Source organism: Xyrauchen texanus, chromosome 44, assembly GCF_025860055.1.
Source record: "Xyrauchen texanus isolate HMW12.3.18 chromosome 44, RBS_HiC_50CHRs, whole genome shotgun sequence".
Lineage (NCBI taxonomy): Eukaryota > Metazoa > Chordata > Actinopteri > Cypriniformes > Catostomidae > Xyrauchen > Xyrauchen texanus.
Window position 1 is genome coordinate 15614918 of NC_068319.1, and position 19254 is coordinate 15634171.

Consider the following 19254-nt stretch of genomic DNA (forward strand, 5'->3'; position numbering starts at 1 on the left):
ATGTCTATGCAATATCAGGGGAAAGACATTTATAGACCTGTTTCCTGACATCTTAATTTGATTTCGCAAGACGGCAATAAACTTATCAGAATCTGGACCAAAGCCAGTTTATATGCAGCTTTCGCCAACAAACATTGCACAAAGTCTTTGCAGCATACAACAGATCATTCACCAGATAGAACTAAGCCTTTGAAATAAAAGCTATTTGTTTCCATGCTGTCCTTTTGGGTCTGAGTGTCAAGTTTGATTCAGCTGCAAGAAAATCCCCTGAAACAAGTGTTTCTGATAATGTGAATAGAAGGGGTCAGCACTGGCCATGAATGAAGAAGTGGAAGCACAACAGAATAAGTTCATAATGATTACTCAGCAGGGGCTTGGATCACAGACAAGCTGAGTTAAAGTTTGCTAAAGGAAAATGCTAATATCTTTCCACAATCTGATTTAAATTTATATAGGTGTTTTATTGATTCAGGGCTTTACCATACCTGAATACCCGGCTGCTCCCAGAATAGAGGTATTGAGCCTCGGATCTGAATGAAGGAGGACACTTTGTCGTCAAGAAAAATAACCTGCAAGTAACACAAATAAAAACACGTCATAAAGTGAATTTGCACAGCATTGTAAGGTCTTTGCATTAGTATTCCACATAAGGTGCAATTAAAGGGATAGTCCACACAAAAATGACAATTCTGTCATTTACTTACTCTCATGATGTTCCTGTATTACTTTAATAAGCAATACAAAAGGAGATTTTAGGATGCAAGTCATATGTTTTGGAAATAATATTAAGGTGAGTAAATATTTTATGTTTGGATGAACTATCTCTTTAAGGAAGTGAGATCAAATGTAACTCATACTGTTGGCATACCTGCTCAGTCTCCACAAAGTTGGCCACCTGCCCGTCATCATTCGTGCCCCGGACATTAAAACGTGTGCCTGCCCTCTCTGAGCTGAGCCGCGAGATCACACAAGCTTTGGCCTGCTTGTGTCCAGCGTAGATGGTGCGGATCTCCACTCCACCACACATCAATCTCAGCAGCCAATCATCACAGTTCACTCCGTAATGTTTGAGATGGAGATGCAGGGACTGATTCCTGTGAACCAATTATATACATATATATACATAATATTATTTTATTTCATACAATTGTTCTGTTATTTATGGATTTTATCTTTTACCAGAGGCACTTAATGAGATTGCAACTAAAATATTGTTTTACTGAAAATTTGCAAGCTCAATATTATTATTATGTAGTAACCATTTTATAAAATCAATAAAGGCTTTCAAGGCCATGCTCTATTGTAAATAGAGTGAAGACAGAAGGGGTTGCAGCCATACAGCATGGCCTCTTGTACATTTTTGCAAACCTCCTGAGACCCGAGCGTGACTGCTGTGTGCATATTCCATTTCCTTTTTTGATTTGTAACAAGCAGCGGCAAATAAAAATGCAAAAACAAATTTTGTTAAAAAAAAAACTATTTATTCTAGAGCAAATAGTTTCCTAAAAATGGATGTCCACATATTTGGACAGTGGCACTAAGTTGTGAAATTTAAAATAATCCAAACAATAGAATATCAGAGGTTTTTATCTTTATAAAATCTTTTATCATTTGTTCATTATGTTTTCAGGAGTGTTGGTTATTCAAGTTTTTGAAACATTACAGACATTACAGCTGATTTTCTGTAAAGCTGCTTTGGAACAATGTGTATTGGGAAAAGCACAAATAAAAAACTATACAAGGAAAAATTATTTGATTTTTATGTTACAATGTTTTCTTTCTAATATGGCAACAAAATCTTAATCTTGCACTGTCAAACAAACAAGTGATAGCCAGCGCTGAAGCATTTTACCAATCAGAAATTAATATAAATAATTCTGATTCAAAGTATTGGCCAGCTTCATCGAATCACTGCCAACCATGTTAAAATAAAATTAGATATTAGAAATTGTGAATCTATGTACTGATTACCACTGCCCCATTTCTGCCAAATATGTTTAGTGATCCAAACATCTGCAGCCTTAAACTGAACGTTTGGTTGGATTTTAGAAGTGAATGCACTTAGCAGCATAGGAAATGTATAGGATGCTCTCTTGCATATTTAGTGAATGACTTAATCTCCAGTGTGCGGTCTGTCTGCACTGATCTCAGAACAGTTTGAAATACACCTTATTTTCATCCTAACTTCATATAAAGCCACTGAAAGCAAATATATTTCTCAGTGTGAAAATGCACAGTAACTATTGGGTTTCTAATGAAAAACTAGCGACATTGTCCACTATAGTGATACTTGTGTTTAACAGCATGCCGTTTTGCAGTAAATTACTCAAATTAAGAAAATGGCATATCAGATGAAACCAGAGATTCTAGTCTTTTGACTCAAACAGGATTCAATGTAAAATCTTACTTAGGTTTCTTACCAAATGTAGTTTATTTTTGGCATTTCTCCTAAAAACAAACACTGCTGTGATCAGCACCATGTTGTTTTGTCACATGACTCAAAAGTTAAACCCTTTAATGACAACACAGATTCTCATTAACTGATATCAGTCAGTTTAAATGAATACAAATTTTGTGTTGCTTATAGCAAAGCCAAAAGACAATGTCCGTGCATAGGGACGTGGGCTCGCACATGGTTAATTTGCTACTTAACATGTAATTTGATGTGGATTCCACCTATTGGTCTTGAAAAATGCTTTGGATAAATGTGTAACTACAAAAATAAATACAAGTACTAACACTAAATATAAAAAGGACCTTTTTATATTTGAAAAATATTTCCATACCAGAAAAATCGATTGTCCGATATGTCTTTTCTAATTCTACGGTGTGCGTTCAAGCTGAGGTCCAGACTCACTCCAGTGGAGGACCAGGCAAAATAGAAGTTCCCAGAGTTTAAGACTTTCCTCACATCAGCGATCCGGTCCTCATCCGAGGGGTCATTGTTCAGAGACACAAAGTCTGTACCAGTTACCCGAAAGACTTCGGAATCCTGGACTTTGCCAACTGAACTGCATCCTGATGCAACCACAAGGCTGTGTAGCATTGAATCCCCTATGAAAGAAGAGTGCCACAGAATTCAGCCCCTGCAGTCTGTAATCTTTAGGAAATCTCCTATAAAAAGGAAATTACACTGAAAGTATTACATGTACATTTGCATTTAATCATTTAGCAGACACTTTTATTCAAAAGAAAAATACAGGCCATTTATACCAAATTTGTAAAGCAGAGCAGTACTGAAGCAAGAGTGGAAGTGTAAATCCAGAAAATAGAGAGTAAGAGAAGAGAGTTTTTTGTAAATGTGCTTTTATTTATTGATATGGATTGATTAAAGGTCTACCTTAAAATATTTTAAGCTCAAATAATAGCTGGCAGTGTAGTTACTGTACATATGTTTGATGCCACACAACTCCTTGTTCAGTCGATTGTCATATCTAGACTGGACTACTGCAATGCTCTTTTAGTCGGCCTTCCTGCATGCGCAATTAGGCCTCTGCAAATGATCCAGAATGCAGCAGCACGTTTGGTCAACAATGAACACAAGAGAGCGCATGTTACACCCCTCCTTGTCTCTCTACACTGACTGGTGGTTGCTGCACGTATCAAGTTCAAAGCTCTAATGCCGGCATACAGAATAGTCACTGGTTCTGCGCCAGTTTATCTGAAATTATTCCTGCAGAGCTAAGTTCCTAACAGAAGGCTGTGGTCTGTAAATGAGTGGCACCTTGTGGTGCTAACACAAAGAGGAATCAAATCACTTTCCCAGACTTTCGCCTTCACTGTACCTCGATGGTGGAATGTTTGAGATAGGATTACAGCACTGTTTACAATACTGTAATAATGCACATAATAACTGTTTAATAACTGTTTACCTCCCACAAATGTTTGTTGTGCTATGATTTTTAGTCAGTGTTTTCACAATGTTCACAATGTGAACTCATCATTACAATAATTACTGTAAGAATTTTTCTTTAATCAGATGTCAAAGGGAACTTGTTTTGAGAACAACTAAAAAACAGAGAGCCAAATCATAAGAAAGGAGAAACGTACCAAGGTTAAGACGAAGAACTCCCAGGATACCATAAGCATCCAGCATCTTGGTGTATGCTGTTTTGATGGTCTCCTTCTCTGCTGCCGCTATGAACGACAACAAAACTTTCGCTTGAAAGCCACATAGCATGTTTTTGTTATGATTTATAGACTTTAAAACTCCATAGTTTCACATATAAATGGAAAAGAAAGCCACTTTGCATATCTTCGTTGAGGACATGGGAATACAATTCATCTATTGAAAGCAGGATTTCTTCTATTTCAATGGGAAAAGTCTGCAATGTGTCAATAAATGATCAGATTTAGGATAAATAAAAAACAAGGACTATTAAAGGTTGACAGGTATCGATTTGAGGTGCACAAAGGTGTCTTGGATGATCTTACACAGTACGGCAACAGCTCCAGACTCGAACATCAGGCATTCGTCTCTATTTCTCGTCTCCACAATCACACTGTATGGAGGTGGATCCAGTTTATGATAAATACGATAACCTTTGCTGAAAGCCATGGCTCGACACAACCTGTTTCAATACTAAAATGAGAAATAATAGCAAATTCAATTCAAATGTCAAACACACAAACATGCTTCAAAGCCCGTCTGATAAAACCTCAATGTTTAATATGCTGAAATGGTTTTAAGTTGCTGATAAAAACATTCAAAACCCTAATCGGCCTGCAGATTCAGATGAACAGGTGCATCAATTGCCGCATCGAGAAATGCAGTCTAAACACTAATTGACATAAGAGGAGGGGAATACACTGAGAGGGTTGCAATGTTCTTGCTGTTGTAAATACAAGCTCTCCTTGATTTCACTGGTTAGGTTGCAGCAGAGATCACATCGCATGATCATAACATTATATAAAGGAATACTGACGATAAAAGCGGTTATTAGGGGCCGTTCAGACCGAACACCTCTAGATGCAGCGAATACAACTAAAGACGAATTAAAAAAACATCTTTACAACTAAAGATGAAAGAATTTGGCGTTTTTTTAAAAAAATTTAAACCTGACACGACGATTCAAAAAACGGCGTCGGTTACATAGAAAAACATAAAAAAAAAAACAGCGCAGACGGGCGCAAAAACGAGATCGGTGTTAACGACTCCTAACACTGATGACGAACCGTTAGAATACCGCTTATCTCAGGTCAAACACCAATCAAGAGAAGAAGGATGCACCCAAATCCCAGCAAAGCTGAAGCAACGAGCTGCAACACATTTAAATGTCCGACTCTAATCAAATCGTGACGAAACTGAGAATGACAGGTGCTCATCACAAGCACGATCTAGATCCCAGACCAAAAACTGACAGATCTGCAACCCAAACATATAAATATGCTTAAAATTTATCAACATACAAGACACAACATCAGCTTCATCCTGTGTCTAACCTTGGGCCACTGATTCAGTGTGTGGCTGAAGGTTAGTTCATAACATAATAGTAATCATCTATGGCAATTATTAATATACAGATGACCAGGCACTGATGGCACTTGATCTGTCAAAAGCAAGAGTTAAGACAGACTGACAGCGCTAAAAATCCTTTAGCAGGATAAGTCGACACTAGGGGCTAACGTTAGCCGGCTAGCTCACCATCGCCTTCCAGAACCATATAAACAAATTACATTTTTATATGTTTAAAGGTACAAATGTAATACCTCCGCTCTTATTATTTAGTTACGCTAATGCTTGGTAAAGAAATGCATTGCCTTGTGTACCTGTCAGAGCTGTGTCTGTCTTCCCCCGGTTGAAAAGCCTTTATGACTAACAAAATGATTTGCGGGGCAGGTAGTTCAACGACAGATGGAACCCAGAAATGACAGCAGGAGATAAAATCTGGTTACACCCCTGACCGTTTCCGCGCACTGATGCTAACCACTGATTGGTCAAATTTGTGTCATGTGATTTAAGATATCGAGTCACGAGCAAACCACACTGTATAAAGTAACGTTATACTCGTTCTGTGCTGCTTAAATATCCCCCCTGAGTAAAATTAAATAATGTAGTATCTTTAATCCCACCTAAATACAAAGAATTGTGCATTTTAGGCCGTGATGCGCCCCCTCTGGCAATATTAGTGTACTGCAAAATGAATTATTTACTTTATTATGTCTATGTTTTTGTGCAGTTCAGTCATCCTGGCCCCTCCCACACGCCTATTCAATATTACCGTAACACTCAGATATGTGGCGAATACATATTACGACACTTTAAATGTCAGTATCGTCTTTAAGACACTTATTTAGAAAATAAGTAATCATCAATAATAGGTAAATACAAATTAGTAAAGATTATTTGATGTCTTAATTGATTAAGTGAACACTCATTTATTAACAACAGTTATCACTTTTGAGAATTGAGAATGCTTCAAAAGTAAATATGATTAATAATAAAAGAATTAATAATATTTTTAAATAATAATAATAATAAATATTAATTATGTAATACATCATAATAATTGTATTTATTTTCTTTTTGATCCGCTGTCTGAACTACAGTAAATACAAACCAATATACGCTTGTGTTCAAATTTAGAGTGAGAAACTCCCAATAAACTGGCAGGAATACAGGATCAAACAAATGAGACAGCATGCTCAAATCGTGGCACTTCCGGTGTCATGCTCAAATGCCGCTGACTGTGGCTCGTGCCATTGAATTTAGATGGCATATGCCTCGGTTTGTGGATGATGCCAGTGAATTTCTGTGATATGATCATTTTAAGAACTCACTGTAAGGGACTATCAAGCAATTATGATTAAAACAAATATTAGGCCTAACCAGTGCTGGACTGGTAATCTGGCATACCGGGCATTTGGGGCCGATCAGGAGCGGACTGGCCATCGGGAGAAAAGGGCGTAGCGTTAATGTAGATCTCCCTAATATGATAATGTTTTAAACACTGAGAAGTCGTCATTTCAAAGTCAGTAATATAACACTGCATGTTTTATAAAAAAAAATATCAGCCTATTCATAGAATGCACAATTTACTGGCATTGTTTAAAGGTAAAATGTCCAGAAGCACAATAACAGCGGGCTTATAGCTTTTATAGCTATTTGTACTTTTTGTTTTCCTTTTTCCCAAGAAAATGTGAGTATCAGAGATATTTCCTGCATTCTGGTGAATTTGGAATGCATATGAATCCTATAAACAGCAAATCAAATTTTAGGACAAATATTATTGGGGAAAAAGGGGCTCTCCTCGAATTGGTTGTGGTAATGAAAATGTTTTAATATTTCGTGCATGCATGGAACCTCCAGCACTGGTTAGGCCTAATATTTTTTTTATCATAATTGCTTGATAGTCCCTTACAGTGAGTTCTTAAAATGATCATATCACAGACGTTATTCTCTCATCACTGGGAATACTCAGTATTCATATACAGCGGCAGATGCCGTAAAGTCAGCGGCATCTGATCATGACACCGGAAGTGCCGCTGCCGCGATTTGAGCCTGCCCTTACCGAAACGAACACCTCCGGTTTCAATAGATGGTCTGTAAAATTAAGCATATGAAATAAAGGAAGAACATCAAGCCGGTGCAACAAAGAACATTAATTGGATTATTGGATCGTGACTAAAATTGGCATTCCAAACTCGTTGGTTTTATTGACCTTGAAATTATATTTACCAAAAACAGCAAATGGGGTTCACATTTTTGAAGCCCTGATATTACACTGCCCCTCGCTCATTTTCCCTTCTCCGTCCCCACTTCCGATGATTGACAGTCTCATCAACCAATGACCTGGAGTCCAACCAATGACCAACGTTTCATAAGTGGTTGTGATCTGTCATCATCGTTTCATAAACAAAGCATAGGACTCTGTCGCTGAAGAGTGAGGAACTTCTGCTAGATGTACTTTAATGAAGAAGTAAGTCTTGAATCTGTTGGGATTGTTCGTAAATAGGCTACGACTGCAAGCAGTCAGACAGGACTTGGGGCTGAATTATCTGTCATGTTTGCAACGTAACCTTGATGGGACTGTTTTAGATCGACTAAAGGATATTATTTCGCACGGACTTAACTCATATGATTACCTTGATGTTTGTTCATGTGTCCATGCCAATAAAGACTTGTAAGCATGTTTCAGATCGCTATGTATGCATTGTAACATCTTTACTCTTTGAGAGGTCAGTTTCAGTATGTTATGAGTCCCCAGCAAACCATTGTTGTCTCCCTGAGCTCTCTGGGAACGTTCTGGGAACCTAAAAAGAACGTTCCTAGAACGTTCTGTGTTTGCTGGGATCAGTCCTATAAATCACTTAAACTAGTTATGTAGGTCTCCTAATTGGTCAGATCATGTGGACTTATCTCCTTGTCTATATTTCCACTTGGCTTTACAGCGCACTTCCTCGACAGTATGAAGGGACTGTACTTAGTCGAGCCGGTCGTCGCGATATACTCGTTTGCCAGCTTTATGGTTTACCCTCTGGTACAGCAGTATGTGTATCGCAGACTGTGGCTGGAGATTACAAACTCACCATATCCCGTGTCCGACAACAGTTCCCGATGTGCCAGCAACAGCAGCAACCACACCAGCCAGCAAGATGTGAGTATTCCAGCACCGCATGATTCAAATGTCACAGGAATATACATGCCACCGAAAGATCATATACAGTGGCCTCAAAGTTATTTGGACTGTTAAACTCTACTTAAAATACATGTCCTTACATTAGATGACAAAATAGTAGACCAAGTGGCTTTTGCAAGACTGTTCTCATAACTACATTTTTTTAATCTTAATTAAAAAAATTAACTTATTTTTTGTATTTACTTGAAACAAATGGGTCCCAAGCAGAGTTAAAAATTAACGTTTTCATATAGGTGCAAAAATTGCCCCCTGGATTTGGTCTTCAGGGGCATTTTTTACATTTATGAAGGCATTTTTTTTCTAAACCTATAAAAAGTATACCTGTCATTGTTTTATTTTTCTGTTTAATCAATTCATTTACTTAAATTCTCAATCTAAATAATTAGACTGCAAATATATTTCCTCCTACCTACAAAATTAAATTAACATCAAATCATGTTGTGTGTATATCTAGGCTTAGAATAGAATGTTATGATCAAAATCAGAAAAAATCATTATTTTTTTGCTCACACATTTTGAATTTCAGGGGCACCTTTGGTGGCATTTTTTGCCCTTAGCCCCTCTTAATTTCTGACCTTGGTCCCAAGGTCATTTTTAGTGAATGCAAGAGATCGGTACATCTCAAGTTCACACAAGTTCCCCTAAAAGTGTAACCGGTGCTGTTCATCGCCAATTGACATATTCCACTAAGTATATGAATTGTTTTATAAAATCTTTTCTGAATGTGTTATGTTGATTTATTGCACATATTGTGTACCTTACACCTGTTGTGGTTTAGAGAACTGTCACATATAGTTTGGGTTATCACTGCTATTTAAGCACATCTGTTTCATTTCCTTTTTGTTTTCTCATTTCATAGCTGTTGTTTGGATATTTTTGTGACAGCGTTATGTATGCACATCTGTCTTATTTATATTTCCTCTATTTTTAGGAGGTGCAGAAAGCAGCTTCCCTGTTTTCCTTGTACAGTAATTTGTGTTCCATGATCCCCAGTCTCTTGGTGACTCTTCTCCTGGTGGCCTACAGTGATCAGCGCGGGCGTAAGATCACCATTATTATGCCACTCATCGGGTCCCTGATCTACACGCTTTCCCTCCTGGCCGTCTCCTTCTTTGAACTAAACCTCTACCTCCTAATAGCTGCCTCCTTTGTAAGTGCCCTCTTTGGTGGCATTGGCACCATGCTGGGTGGCTGCTTCTCCTACGTGGCCGATTTGTGTGAGGACGGCAAGCAGAAAACCCTTCGCATGGCTACGGTGGACATGGTGATCGGCTTGTTGGCGGGTGTGGCATCGATCTCCACTGGCTACTTCCTGCGAGCATCTGGATTCAACTGGCCTTTCTTCACGTCAGCCATTTTTCAGGTGGTTAACTTGCTATACGCCATCTTCATCCTGGAAGAAACCAAGGTGATTGACCGTTCTGAGACTGTGGCTTGTTGCCGGACTTTGCAGAAACTTGTATCAGGGATCTATTACCTGTTTTTTGGAGGAAACAGAAGAAGTTGGATTCTTGTGCTGATGATTGTCATATTTACTTCTATTTCTTTTGCCAATACTGGGGGTTTGTCCATGATGACACTCTATGAACTCAATGAGCCGCTTTGCTGGAGTGAGGTACTCGTTGGCTATGGCTCCGCGGCTTCGCTCACTGTTTTCATCACTAGTTTTGTTGGTGTGTATGTGTTCTCCCGTTGTCTGCCTGACATAACCATCGCCTTCATAGGAATGCTGTCGGTCTTTATAGGCATGGTGATGATCGCCTTCGCAAAGACCACAGTCATGATGTTCCTTGGTGAGCATGTCCAAATTCTGGTTTTGAAAAGGCTTTTGTAGTGGATATGGGTTTTGTTTTTGCTTTAAGACCATTCTGAAATAATGATGCGTTTTAAGAGCAATATGAATTAAAAGAAAGAATGCTCAAATGTTCAGCAATGAAGGAAGTGCAGATTTTCACATTTTACAACAAAAACAGACAAACTATTATTATAAATATTATCACCAATTATTATGAACAATTATTTGCATAGTCATAATTTATTATTATTAATAGATAATTTGTTATTACATTTTTAATAAAAATTTAATTATGCAATATATTATTGAATTAATAATATTAATAATTAAAAATATTTATTCATATAGTATTTATAATTTATTATACTATGTATAATATATTATTAATATTTTAAATGGGTAGATTTATTATTATGATGAACAATAATACATTATTATTTTATTATTAATTATTATAATAATTATTATTATTATAATTCAGCACTGTGAAATTACAGGTTAACCATTTTATATAAATTTATATAAATTAAAATGTATATTTTATGTAAAGCACTTTCGCATTTTACAACAAAAACAAACACATTATTATTATTTCTAATTATTATAAAAAATTATTAACATATGAGTAGTTTATAATTATGAATAAATTATTTATTATACAATATTTAATAATTAATATATTATTAAATGAATAGTATTCATTATTAATATTAATATTGTTTAATATTTACCTCTAGATATCAATTAAAATGTATATATTAAAGGCATTTTCACATTTTACTACAAAAAGACAACATTATTATTATTACTAATTATTATAAACAATTATTAACATATTCATAATGTATTATTATTAATATATAATGTATTCATAATATTAAATGAATAATAAGAATCATAATTATTCCTATTTATAATTTGTTATATAAACTATATATTATTTTAATCACATTTTAAATAATTGTATTATTATTATTATTATTATTATTATTATTATTATTATTATACAGCACTGTGAAATTTTATGTTTACCATTTTGATTCAGCATTTCCATTATTGCACTCTTAAGTGTACAAAGTTTACCCCAAAAATATAACGTTTATTCCACCATCTAAATCTGAGATTAGCTCAGTTTTACTTTAAATATCTCTTGATTATTTTCTTTTAAGATAAGAGATTATAACACTAATTTAAAGAACAAACAACAGCTGCCACTGGATTACAGCAACAACACATAGATTATCACATTTGATGTACTTATTATATGTAATTACTGAGCCAAGGTTTGTTCATTTAGATGACTTTATACAATTACACTGCTAACTGTGCTGTTTAAAATATGATCAAAACTCTATACGTTTTTTTGTAATCTAGTTCTCACATATATTAGTCCAGAACAACCAGTTTGGAAAGGTCATTTGTGCTCCAAATTTTCTTAATGTAACCAGCTAGGTCAAAATGTACTGCGGTTCTAATGGAGTTGTTTGTTCAGTTAATATGAATATTGATGTGTTTGCTTACAGTGAGGATTCCTACAATGTTTGCGATCATGCCGTTCCCCGTTCTGCGTTCAATGATGTCAAAGGTCATCTCAAAGTCTGAGCAGGGTGAGTGGCTCTCTGAAAATCACTTTTCCAGTGCAAAACTCCTCACTCAGCAAGATGCCACTCCTAAGAGTTAAAGAGACTATGCTCCTTAAACAAGAGGTTCATTTCAATGTTCTGTGTTGTCAAATCTAAGTCCCCTTACAGACCAACTTTCAAATTAAAAATTTGACATCTTGTACTGTATACCTTGTATGTGAACAAGGATATATTTGTATACACTGTATAATTCGTATTTCCTCTATTGTCGTTTGTTGTTTTCTTAGGATCCCTTTTTGCCTGTGTGGCTTTTACCGAAAACATGAGTAGTTACGTGGCCTCCGCAGTTTTTAGCAGCATCTATGCAGCTACTGTGGCATGGTGCCCTGGATTTGTTTTCCTGTTGGGTGCTGGACTCTGCCTCATTCCTGTTAGTCTACTGGGGTAAGAGAATATTATCACATTACAAGCGTATTACATTAATGTGTTTTAGAGAGGCACCTTAAAGGTATACATTTATCATTACTGTATGTGTGTTCCTGGGGTGACCTTGGAGTCTATTGTGATAAGTCTATTAGCATACGTTTGTGCAGGCATATGCCAAATCTCCTTTAGTCAGTTACTGTATATTTTGGTTTGTAAAATCAAGTCTGGTAATTTTGATAATATGACTCACCACAACACTGTTAACTCTTTCATTTAAAAGTATAAAGTTCCTGCACAGTATTGTTTGGTATGGCTTGACCTTTGGTGTGGAATGTACCTTGTTTCACCAGTTTATCATATTGTAGATGATTAGTGATTATTCACAACAGGTTTGAGCTGCTCTGTTATCTCTGTCATAACTGGTACTTTGAACTAAGACCACAGCCCATGGTTTATTTTGGTAAATAGGCTGTAGTTCCTCATTTCCTTTTGTACTTTTTGCAAAAATTTGTATTTGTGTTTCTGCAAAGATGCACGTGTCCATGAGTGTCCAAGAATGCTGACTCACTCTGACTCTGTGTCCCTCTCCAGCATCCTTAGATGTTTTCATCCAGTGGATTCCAATGAGACTGAAGCACTCTTATCAGACGATGAGACTGAAAATTCAGATGATGCACCTGTAGCTTAAAAACAAAGAGAGTTCAGATACCTCAGTCATTTACCTCAATTCCCCTGTGTGATTCTTTACTCAGAGACTCTGAGGAGTTAAACCGAGAACTGGATAGAAATGTGCACGAGTGGCTACTTTCTTCAAGCCAAAGCTTTAGAGTATTTTGAGTGACAGTCATGAAGTGTGCAAGTATATTCAGTTTGTATTCAGTATAGAAATGGACATTTTAAGGATGAACCATAGCATATCATTATATTTCTAAAGGGAAATTTTGTAATAGAGCGAAGACCATTTAAAATAATAATAATAATTTTAGCAAAAATGATCTGAAGTTTGGGGTGATGTGCAATAAGATGTTGTTTTGTATAAGATAACAAATAGATTTTATAGTTTATGCTAAATAATTAAGCATAAGATTTAAGATGCATTTCACTAAAGATGCAGTTAACTCAGGTGCATACTCTGTGTTGAAAATGTATCTTTGCTTCCCAGAGTGTGGCAAGTTTTCATTATCTCATATTTGCACAAATCCAAGTCACTAAGCTGTGACCTGCCATTCCCATTTTTTAGACCTTTAGATTATGTCTAAAATGTGTATGGACTGTTGTTACCTTTCTGTCCTTTAGCTTTTTTCACAATCTTTGTTTAAAAGACTGGGATCAAAGCATAAATGATCGATTTCTGAGAACGGGTCAGTGCAATGAATTAATCTTTGTAAGTGCCTGCCTCATACTTGTACTCCTACACAGTGAAACCCACACCTGTTTAAGATGACATAATAGGAGTACCTCCTGGACTACTTCAATAAACCAGTTCACCTCTTTCATTCACACAAACTCAGTCAAAGAAACCTCTCTGTTTACTTGTGTATGATTATGATGGCCTAATTTGTTTTTGAGAAAACTAGTTTCTGAATACCAACTGTGGTGGTTTAGTCCTTTTTTATATATTTCTTCCTTTAATCAAATATTAATATATTTGTGTGATGATGTGGGCGTGGCCAAGTGACATCTGTGGAGAGCAAGTCTGGACACCCTTTTTATCCCTTTCTAGTTCTCACTGAAACAAAACAGTAGTCTGAGTTACTTTCCCACAGGTGTCAATCCTTACCATTCTTCCTCTTCCGGCCTTGCTCTCCACAGACGTCGCTCGGCCACGCCCACATCAATATCTTTATCAAATTTAGTTGTTATATAGATAATAAAAATAGCTGCTGCTCTTTTTTTTTTGTTGGTCTGTCTGCTTTTACAGAGTTTAAAAGCCGCTGATGTTTTAGAGTCCTTGCACTCTAAACTGTTCATCAATGTGGCCAGCAGGTTGCAGTATAGATCTTATTTTACCTTTTGGAGGTTTTGGATTTTATTGTGGAGGGAGGGTTTTAGGATTGCTTTGTGAAATATCAGTCACTATTTTTAGGTAATTTTAACATTATATTCTCAGATTCTTTATTAAATGTAATTGTTTAAATTGTGAACAATGTAACATGTTTCATTGCTTTTGTATGACAAATTAATTCATTAATGTAGAACAAAGCCACAACACTACCACTCACAAATTGGACTTTTTCTGTACTCCTAAAGTAGCGACGGTAGTAAATTTACATTGCCAGTTCTTTTAACGACCATTGGCCCATTATTAAAATATGGTGACAAACATGTCCCTGAAAAAGATTTCAAATACTCAAGAAGCACCGTTTTAAAGGCATCATTCTATAACCTAACCTTTTGTTAAATAATATGAAGTGGTTTGACTTAATTGTTTTACATATTTTTTTGAAAATATAAATCTGAATTTATCAATTGCCTAAAAACACACATCCCTTTCATCTGGTCATACTTCTATGATGTTTACAGTTATTTATGTGTTTTTTTTTTCATACTTTTAGTTTTCTCAGGTCAAGAATTAGTACAAGGTCTAACAAGTGTGCAATAAAGCTAAATAATTAATAATAATTTAAATAATTTAAGAAGAATATTTGTCCTTGATTTCATGTCATTAGTGTTTTGAATGTTAAAAATGTGTATTTTCAAAATACAAAACTTTGTGGAAAAGAACATCCAAGGTCAAAGTTCAGAGGAAGAAAAGACTTCTCATATGTTCACCATGTTGGAAAAGTTATTAATTTACAATTTAACCTTTAAACGCTTACCTCGGGCCTTTAGTGACCCTGGACTTCATTGTGCTCACACCTCTTTAGTATTCCTCAATCTTTCTCTTATAAATAGTGTAACAAAAAAACAAACAAACAAAATATACATGCTATTTTATACTTGTGGTGGTGCTGTTGTTTCAGTGATTGATTTGATTTACATTTGATATTGCTATTTGATGAAGAAACATCATGGAAGTAAACTATAGCAAGTACAACACTTACACCAATATTAATTCACTATTGTCATTTGGGTGTACTACTGAAATTATAAATTGTGCATCTATCATGATATTTCATGATAGAAGCTCATGCGATATCTAAATGACGTGACAGTTGCTGGCAGGAAGCGCTTTTTAAAGTTATTAATGTTTTAATTATCAATTTATTTTTTACACAAACGTATTGATTTGCTTCAGAAGACATTCATTGATCGACTGGAGTCTTGTAGATTACTTTTATGCTGCCTAAATATGACTTTTGGACTGTCAAAGTGCTGGCACATATGTACTTCCATTATAAAGGACCAAACAGAGCTTTATCTTCTAAAATCCTTTATTTGTGTTATTCTGAAGAAAGACAGTCATACACATATGGGATGGCATCAGGGTAAGTGAATAATGAGAGAATTTTCATTTTTGGATGAACTGTTCCTTTAAGGGTTAACTGGTTAACAAAATGGTGTCACAACTCTTGCTTCATTTGTGAAACAAAATGAAATGATAAAATAAAGAACAACAGTCAAGTTGACCTTTACGAATACAAATAATGTCACGGTGGTATACCCTCAGCTTTTATGGGTGAAAACTGTCAGTAAGTCAATTTGTTTTAAGAATGACCCTTTTCCAATTGATTTTGGGTGAGAAAATACCAAAATGTAACTTCTTTTTCACTGTACATCTTGCCATTTCAGTCTCTAGGCATGATCGTGATTTCAAGCTTGATTACGCTTCCTAGTGCCTCACGCATGCAGAGCGCTAGATGGCGCTATTGGATGTGTAATCGAGCTTGAAATCATGATTACTGAGAAGACTGCTGATGTCAAAATGTAGAGTTTTAAAGGAATGATATTTCTGTCTGTTCTCAACCAAAACCAACTGCTGGAGTCTGCTGTTTGGAGCTTCAGAGGCCTGATCACCATTCACTTGCATTGTGAGGAACTACAGAAATGAGATATTCTTCTAAAAATCTTCCATTAGTGTTCTGCAGAAGAAAGTCATACACATCTTAGATGCCATTAGGGTTAGTAAATGATGAGAGAATTATTATTTTTGTGTGAACTATCCCTTATATTATGTTTACCAAGTTTTATTGGTTGTATTTAGTGAATATTTAAAGCAGATAGTTGAATATTTTAGAAAGACATTGCTTCCTTAAATAGCTTCAATGTAGATAGCTTTGTTAGCAGAGGTAATGTAGCTAGCTATTTTTATTTATTTTTAATGGTGGCTTAATTGTAGTTTAATACTTTTAATTATGAATAGCTTGGAAGCAACTGATTCAAAGTAGCTTCCTCAACACTGCCCAAATGTAGCTTTCTAGGAAGTTACACCAGTGCATAACATTGTCAGTGGAATAGACATATTATTCAGTAGGAGAGAGAGTGTGTGTATATATAATGGAAAGTTAGATAAAACATTAGTTGGGATATGGGGGTTGATCTGTGGTGATAAAAAATAACACATCCATGCCAAAGTAAAACAGTGAAATCCACTGTGTTTAAATGTAGAAATCCTCTGACATCTGTCCTGTCATACCTCCCTATGGATCTGATTCCCAAGCCCCCCCTGATTTTGACATGATGAGAAGTCAGACATCTGCAGCACATGGTAACTGTGCAGCCAGAGTGTCTGCAGAGTTAAAGTATGATAAATCTGAAATGGAGGGATGGTGGGCTTCTCTGGTTTCCACACTGAGGCTCCACAGAGCTGACTCCACATGATCTAGCACACCACAGACGGCTGTCTCACACACACCCTCTGTTTATCTCCTCCTCTCTCATTTGTCTCTTTTAATCTATGCACCATATTTCTCTCCTTTTTTCTTTCCATCCCCTTATAGACACAGATTCTATTTAATTTAATCTTTATTCAGGTGGAACACACATACACATACACATACACATACACACACACACACACACACACACACACACACACACACACACACACACACACACACACACACACACACACACACACACACACACACACACACACACACACTTCAGGCATGCTACCCTAATTCACAACTGCTTGTGGTTGGCTAAGCCAGATCACTCACAAAACACTCACACCCACACGCCACCCTCAGGGATGAAACGCATCCACGCTCCAAACAAACAGTTGGACCTTTTTGCTGCAGAGGTTGAAGGGTGGGGGGCCAGCCTGTCAGTGCTCAGACCATACGCCGCACACCGCATCAAATTGGTCTGCATGGCTGTCGTCCCAGAAGGAAGCCTCTTCTAAAGATGATGCACAAGAAAGCCTGCAAACAGTTTGCTGAAGACAAGCAGACTAAGGACATGGATAACTGGAACCATGTCCTGTGGTCTGATGAGACCAAGATAAACTTATTTGGTTCAGATAGTGCCAAGCATGTGTGGTGGAAACCAGGTGAGGAGTACAAAGACAAGTGTGTCTTGCCTACAGTCAAGCATGGTGGTGGGAGTGTCACGGTCTGGGGCTGCATGAGTGATGGTGGCACTGGGGAGCTACAGTTCATTGAGGGAACCACAGTACATGAACCAATGCCAACATGTACTGTGACATACTGAAGCAGAGCATGATCCCCTCCCTTCGGAGACTGGGCCGCAGGGCAGTATTCCAGCATGATAACGACCCCAAACACACCTCCAAGATGACCACTGCCTTGGTAAAGAAGCTGATGGTGAAGGTGATGGACTGGCCAAGCATGTCTCTAGACCTAAACCCTATTGAGCATCTGTGAGGCATCCTCAAACGGAATGTGGAGGAGCACAAGGTCTCTAACATCCACCAGCTCTGTGATGTCGTCATGGAGGAGTGGAAGAGGACTCCAGTGGCAACCTGTGAAGCTCTGGTGAACTCCATGCCCATGAGGGTTAAAGCAGTGCTGGAAAATAATGGTGGCCACACAAAATATTGACACTTTGGGCCCAATTTGGACATTTTCACTTAGGGGTGTACTCACTTTTGTTGCCAGCAGATTAGACATTAATGGCTGTGTGTTGAGTTATTTTGAGGGGACAGCAAATGTACACTTTATTCAAGCTGTACACTCACTACTTTACATTGTAGCAAAGTGTCATTTCTTCAATGTTGTCACATGAAAAGATATAATCAAATATTTACAAAAATGTGAGGGGTGTACTCACTTTTGTGAGATACTGTAAGTCACCACTTAATGTAAAAACTGGATTCTACTGCAAAATCAGTTGAGAATCACTGACATAACCACTTTAAGATCTTCAATAGATCACTGGAGCAGTGTGAAGTCCCATACTGCTTCAAACGCTCAGTTATTATCCCCGTCCCTAAGAAACCTAAAATCACAGGACTTAATGACTACAGACCTGTCGCCCTGACATCTGTGGTCATGAAGTCATTTGAGAGACTGGTGTTGGCCCACCTGAAGGACATCACTGGACCCTTTCTGGACCCCCTTCAATTTGCTTATCGAGCAAACAGGTCTGTGGATGATGCAGTCAACATGGGTTTGCATCACGTCCTGCAACATCTGGACAGACCGGGGACATACGTAAGGATCCTTTTTGTGGACTTCAGCTCAGCTTTCAACACAATCATACCAGATATACTCCGGACTAAGTTAAACCAACTCCCTGTTCCCACCTCTACCTGTCAGTGGATTACCAGCTTTCTGACAGACAGGCAGCAGCTTGTGAGGCAGGGAAAATTCACTTCCACCACCTGTACCATCAGCACTGGTGCCCCCCAGGGATGTGTGCTCTCCCCACTACTCTTCTCCCTGTACACCAATGACTGCACCACCAA

General features: G+C 37.0%; 2 protein-coding genes across 3 annotated transcripts in view; one reads left to right on the top strand and one right to left on the bottom strand.

Moving 5' to 3' along the window:
* Positions 1–5854, bottom strand: part of LOC127636784 (synaptojanin-1-like) — a 33041-nt gene extending 27187 nt beyond the window's left edge. Inside the window, 6 exon segments of the mRNA XM_052117514.1 lie at positions 486–569; positions 869–1094; positions 2787–3054; positions 4051–4137; positions 4435–4582; positions 5770–5854. Coding sequence (XP_051973474.1) covers positions 486–569; positions 869–1094; positions 2787–3054; positions 4051–4137; positions 4435–4558 — 789 coding nt within the window. The 5' untranslated portion in view covers positions 4559–4582; positions 5770–5854.
* A 1870-nt stretch (positions 5855–7724) lies between these two features.
* On the top strand, positions 7725–15175 carry LOC127636858 (solute carrier family 46 member 3-like). 2 transcript variants are annotated; one of them, XM_052117634.1, is made up of 6 exons: positions 7725–7919; positions 8392–8597; positions 9571–10432; positions 11958–12041; positions 12305–12461; positions 12974–13088. In XM_052117634.1, exons 2-6 carry the CDS (start codon positions 8409–8411, stop codon positions 12987–12989), a joined length of 1308 nt encoding a protein of 435 aa, XP_051973594.1. In that variant the 5' UTR covers positions 7725–7919; positions 8392–8408; the 3' UTR covers positions 12990–13088. The 2 variants fall into 2 exon arrangements, with proteins under 2 accessions (XP_051973594.1, XP_051973593.1); XM_052117633.1 differs by having other exon boundaries at positions 7727–7919; positions 13035–15175.
* The last annotated feature ends 4079 nt before the right edge of the window (positions 15176–19254 follow it).

What these genes read in the sequence shown, in the direction of transcription:
- LOC127636858 (XM_052117633.1), top strand. Translation starts at nt 8,409, where the DNA reads ATGAAGGGACTGTACTTAGTCGAGCCGGTCGTCGCGATATACTCGTTT. An exon ending in ACCACACCAGCCAGCAAGAT is followed by an intron (nt 8,598 to 9,570) that starts GTGAGTATTCCA and finishes CTCTATTTTTAG; the next exon opens with GAGGTGCAGAAAGCAGCTTC. An exon ending in CACAGTCATGATGTTCCTTG is followed by an intron (nt 10,433 to 11,957) that starts GTGAGCATGTCC and finishes GTTTGCTTACAG; the next exon opens with TGAGGATTCCTACAATGTTT.